This window comes from Salvelinus sp. IW2-2015, unplaced genomic scaffold (assembly GCF_002910315.2).
Source record: "Salvelinus sp. IW2-2015 unplaced genomic scaffold, ASM291031v2 Un_scaffold4822, whole genome shotgun sequence".
Classification (NCBI taxonomy): Eukaryota; Metazoa; Chordata; class Actinopteri; order Salmoniformes; family Salmonidae; genus Salvelinus; species Salvelinus sp. IW2-2015.
The window spans coordinates 29,427-35,151 of record NW_019946091.1 but is presented as its reverse complement, the minus strand read 5'-3'; the positions used below and the strand labels follow the sequence as shown (position 1 = coordinate 35,151).

At 48.1% G+C, this 5,725-nt stretch overlaps 1 protein-coding gene across 1 annotated transcript in view; it reads right to left on the bottom strand.

Moving 5' to 3' along the window:
- Positions 1–753: 753 nt before the first annotated feature.
- LOC112077681 (stAR-related lipid transfer protein 13-like) overlaps positions 754–5,725 on the bottom strand; it is an 11,386-nt gene continuing 6,414 nt past the window's right edge. The window contains exons 2-4 of the mRNA XM_070441797.1: positions 4,408–4,707; positions 1,119–2,098; positions 754–984 (exon numbers count right to left, since the gene is read on the bottom strand). Coding sequence (XP_070297898.1) covers positions 813–984; positions 1,119–2,098; positions 4,408–4,707 — 1,452 coding nt within the window. The 3' untranslated portion in view covers positions 754–812. The remainder of the gene's footprint in view (positions 985–1,118; positions 2,099–4,407; positions 4,708–5,725) is intronic.

Below are 5,725 nucleotides of genomic sequence, written 5' to 3'. Positions count from 1 at the left end.
GCTTTCATCTGTGAAGAGCACAGGCACCAGTGGCGAATTGACAATCTTGGTGTTCTCTGGCAAATGCCAAACGTCCTGCACGGTGTTGGCCTGTAAGCACAACCCCACCTGTGGACGTCGGGCCCTCATACCACCTCATGGAGTCTGTTTCTGACCGTTTAAGCAGACACATGCACATTTGTGGCCTGCTGGAGGTCATTTTGCAGGGCTCTGGCAGTGCTCCTCCTGCTCCTCCTTGCACAAAGGCGGAGGTAGCGGTCCTGCTGCTGGGTTGTTGCCCTCCTACGTCCTCCTCCACGTCTCCTGATGTACTGGCCTGTCTCCTGGTAGTGCCTCCATGCTCTGGACACTACGCTGACAGACACAGCAAACCTTCTTGCCACAGCTCGCATTGATGTGCCATCCTGATGAGCTGCACTACCTGAGCCACTTGTGTGGGTTGTAGACTCCGTCTCATGCTACCACTAGAGTGAAAGCACCGCCAGCATTCAAAAGTGACCAAAACATCAGCCAGGAAGCATAGGAACTGAGAAGTGGGTCTCTGGTCTGTGGTCACCAACTGCAGAACCACTCTTTTATTGGGGGTGTCTTGCTAATTGCCTATAATTTCCACTTTTTGTCTATTCCATTTGCACAACAGCATGTGAAATGTACTGTCAATCAGTGTTGCTTCCTAAGTGGACAGTTTGATTTCACAGAAGTGTGATTGACTTGGAGTTACATTGTGTTGTTTAAGTGTTCCCTTTATTTTTTTGAGCAGTGTATATGTGTGTGTGTGTGTGTGTGTGTGTGTAATATATATGTGTGTGTGCCTACCAGGTCCAGCCATGTTTGTTAGTGGAGTATTTCTCCATGATGGCTGTGAGTCGGAGCAGAGAGAACTTCTTGAGCAGGCTGAGCTGGACAGCTGATTGGGTACTGATCTGAAGCGAGGAGTCTGATTGGCTCAGGCGGTCAGACAGGCGGAAGCTCGGCCACCGGAGACTAGCGAGAGAGACAGAGACAGAGAGAGAGAAAAAAAAGACTAGTTGCTTATGTTTCTGCCCCAGACTCAACAAGTTTAAAACGTTCATCTCAGGGAGACCAGGATACATAAAGGTAGAGAGACAGACACTCACCGTGGTCTCGTAAGGGAAGCTCCAAATCCAGAGTCTCTCCTATCTCTGGTCCCTGTAGGGTCCGTATCATTTAGGGAGACCCCGTCTCTCTCACCCCCCTTATCATTCCCTGCCTCCCCCTCCTGCAGCACGCTGTGACTCCAGWGGTCTACAATCTGCTGCAGGCCGCTGACGTGACTGATGATGTCATCCAGGTGGGGGAACAGGTTATCGTCTCGGTCAAGATACTGCAGGTCACCTGTGGACGCGTAAAGGTGAGACCCGGGGACGTTGTCATACACACTCACCCTGCTGCCCCGCGGAGCTCCAGGGCAGGGAGGCTTCTTGGACAGAGCCGTGCCCGCCCAGGGGGAGCCTTGACTGGGGTAGAGTGGAGAGGGAGAGGGGGTATGGTGGTCGGTGACCGGGGCTAGACTCTCAAAAGACAGGGCTTTGGGGAAGGTGCCTGTTTTGTGGTCCTTGGGGATGTGGACTAGCAGGTCCTCGTATGAGCGGAAGTGGTTCCTGCTGAACGGAGTCTGTTGTGCTTCAGTCCTTCGGCAATGGGGGGCRCCAGAGAGCGGCTCCGTGTCTTCTAGGTAAACACTTCCTCTTTTAGGCCCGGGCTTAGAGACTCTCTGCCTCACACTAGGACTCATGGAACTCACACTGCTCGTCTCTGATTGGCCCTCGCTGCCATCTCCATGGGCAACAGGGGACGTGCTGTTGTCTGATTGGTGGAGAGGATGAGGACTGCCATCTGATTGGTTGATGGGGACACAGTGGAGTGTCTGTAGTGCCTGGGGCTCCTCCCCCTGTAAGACCGGCCCACTGATGACCAGCGGTGCCCGTCCACTTCCTGTCTTCCTCCTGGAGGACGGCCCCCACGTACGCATCATCTCCATGCGACGCAKRAAGGACTTCGCCGGACTCCGCCCACCCTGGCCATGACGGCTGCTTTTGATTGGTAGAGAGTTGTAGTGGGACATGTCCCTTGGAGGCTGGTAAAAACAATAATTAAATATATATATATATAATTATTCGCTTTTCAAAACACCCAAATGCACTTTACACAATACATCAGCAAGATCACTAAAAATCACATTAAAATAATTCCTGAATTCTTATCGGACCTTGTAGCAGATAATATTCACATTTTTGGTGACTTTAATATTCACATGGAAAAGTCCACAGACCCACTCCAAAAGGATTTCCGAGCCATCATCGACTCAGTGGGTTTTGTCCAACATGTCTCTGGAACTACTCACTGCCACAGTCATACTCTGGACCTAGTTTTGTCCCGTGGAATAAATGTTGTGGATCGTAATGTTTTTCCTCATAATCCTGGACTATCGGACCACCATTTTATTACGTTTGCTATCGCAACAAATAATCTGCTCAGACCCCAACCAAGGATCATCAAAAGCCGTGTTATAAATTCTCTGACACCCCAAAGATTCCTAGATGCCCTTCCAGACTCCCTCCACCTACCCAAGGACGTCAGAGTACAACAATTGGTTAACCACCTAACTGAGGAACAAAATTTTACCTGGTATACAGAAAATACMAGAGCCCTGAAGAAAGCTTCCAGAACATTGGAACGGGAAAAATGGCGCTCCACCAAACTGGAGGTCTTCGGACTAGCTTGGAAAGACAGTACCGTGCAATACTGAAGAGCCCTCACTGCTACTCGATCATCCTATTTTTCCAACCTAATTGAGGAGAATAAGAACAATCCAAAATTGATTTTTGATACTAAAAAGCAGCATTCCTCAAGAGAGGATGGCTTTCACCAAAAAAATGTGATCATATTACTCCAGTGCTAGCCTCCCTACACTGGCTTCCTGTTAAGGCAAKGGCTGATTTCAAGGTTTTACTGCTAACCTCAAAAGCATTACATGGGCTTGCTCCTACCTATCTTTACGCTACGGTCACAAGATGCAGGCCTCCTAATTGTCCCTAGAATTTCTAAGCAAACAGCTGGAGGCAGGGCTTTTTCCTATAGAGCTAATTTTTKGGGGAATGGTCTGCCTACCCATKTGAGAGACGYAGACTCGGTCTYGACCTTTAAGTCTTTATTGAAGAATAATCTCTTCAGTAGGTCCTATGATTGAGTGTAGTCTGGCCCAGGGGTGTGAAGGTGAACGGAAAGGCTCTGGAGCAACGAACCACCCTTGCTGTCTCTGCCTGGCCGGTTCCCCTCTCTCCACTGGGATTCTCTGCCTCTAACCCTATTACAGGGGCTGAGTCACTGGCTTACTGGTGCTCTTCCATGCCGTCCCTAGGAGGGGTGCGTCACTTGAGTGGGTTGAGTCACTAACGTGATCTTCCTGTCTGGGTTGGCGCCCCCCTTGGTTTGTGCTGTGGTGGAGATCTTTGTGGGCTATACTCGGTCTTGTCTCAGGATGGTAAGTTGGTGGTTGAAGATATCCCTCTAGTGGTGGGGGGGMTGTGCTTTGGCAAAGTGGGTGGGGTTATATCCAGCCTGTTAGGCCCTGTCCGTGGGTATCGTTGGACGGGGCCACAGTGTCTCCTGACCCCTCCTTTCTCAGCCTCCAGTATTTATGCTGCAGTAGTTTGTGTCGGGGGGCTAGAGTCAGTCTGTTATATCTGGAGTATTTCTCTTATCTTATCCGGTGTCCTGTGTGAATTGAAGTATGCTCTCTCTAATTCTCTCTTTCTCTCTCTCGGGGGACCTGAGCCCTAGGACCATGCCTCAGGACTACCTGGCATGATGACTCCTTGCTGTCCCCAGTCCACCTGGYCRTGCTGCTGCTCCAGTTTCAACTGTTCTGCCTGYGGCTATGGAACCCTGACCTGTTCACCGGACGTGCTACCTGTCCCAGACCTGCTGTTTTCAACTCTCTAGAGACAGCAGGAGCGGTAGAGATACTCTGAATGATCGGCTATGAAAAGCCAACTGACATTTACTCCTGAGGTGCTGACCTGTTGCACCCTCTACAACCACTGTGGTTTTATTATTATCTGACCCTGCTGGTCATCTATGAACATCTTGGCCATGTTCTGTTATAATCTCCACCCGGCACAGCCAGAAGAGGACTGGCCACCCCTCATAGCCTGGTTCCTCTCTAGGTTTCTTCCTAGGTTTTGGCCTTTCTAGGGAGTTTTTCCTAGCCACCGTGCTTCTACACCTGCATTGCTTGCTGTTTGGGGTTTTAGGCTGGGTTTCTGTACAGCACTTTGAGACATCGGCAGATGTAAGAAGGGCTCTATAAACAAATTTGATTGATTGATTGATTACATAAGGAAAAGGGAGGCATTTGGGAGGCAGACATGAAGCCAGACGTACCTGGTAGGGCTCGGCCAGCGATGCCATAGAGACCGAGTCAGGGAGAATAGCTCCTAGAGAATCCTGGCTGTGAAGAGAGGATATATCCGTGATCTCTGGTTCGCTGATGTCCGTTAAGACGCTCTCACTGCTCACCGTGCTCCGCAGCAGCCCCTCCCCCTCGCACCCCTCAGGGCTGCTCTCATTGGGCGAGTCCAGCAGGAAGTGCATGTCCTGGAGGCGGGACCAGCGCTGGCTGTTCCACTCAAAGGTCCATCTCTTACTGATGGCCAGCGGGTCATCCTCGTCTGAATCCTCCGTCTGGAGAGARGACATATGTATATTTTATTACAGCATGTATTTACTATAGATCGTTTTCCACGACACGACACTAACATCAGGCACAGATAAGCTAAGAAATCAATCGTTATCTGCGCCCATTCAACAAGATTTAACATTTTAAATACTTCTAAAACAAAATTACTTTTTGGGGGGGTTGTAATATAATAATGATGTTTAGATTCTTGCTTGAACAGTCTCTAAAATTATATTTGGTTGTGATCTTTGCAAAATAACAATTTTTTAATGCAGCAGTTGTTGTTAGCTAGAATGCTAACGCTCATTGATATAAGCTGTAGCATTAGCTAGCCAAAGAGCCATTTTTACTGGGTGAAGTTGAAGTGTTTTGTAAGGGAGTTGATTTGCGACGATGACAAACATTATTTTAAAGCAGGACATTCATACGAGCCTTAAAATCCCATTATCATCYAAAAAGTAGTGTGAAATGCACTCATGGAAAGAGAGGCGTTTGTTTGTTGCTGACGTTCTATAAGAACTTCACACACCGTGTGCCAATGTTTGTAAACACAGGGGTCTATTGCAAGACATTTTTCTCAAATCGTAAACTACTTTATGAAAAATCACAAAAACACTCAACGACCTATTATTATAAATGGGCAAAGTGCTACAACAAAAGCTTTGGTTGTTCTCATTGAATGGTGCTATATCCATAAACTACCACACAGGGGCAGCACCGAGTAGCCTTTCTGAACTGGATCCACAATATTACATTTTTTACATTTTTTTACATTTTAGTCATTTAGCAGACGCTCTTATCCAGAGCGACTTACAGTAGAGTGCATACATTTTATTACATTTTTTACATACTGGGACAAGGATATCCCTACCGGCCAAGAGCAGACGCTCTTATCCAGAGCGACTTACAGTAGAGTGCATACATTTTATTACATTTTTTACATACTGAGACAAGGATATCCCTACCGGCCAAGAGCAGACGCTCTTATCCAGAGCGACTTACAGTAGAGTGCATACAATTTAT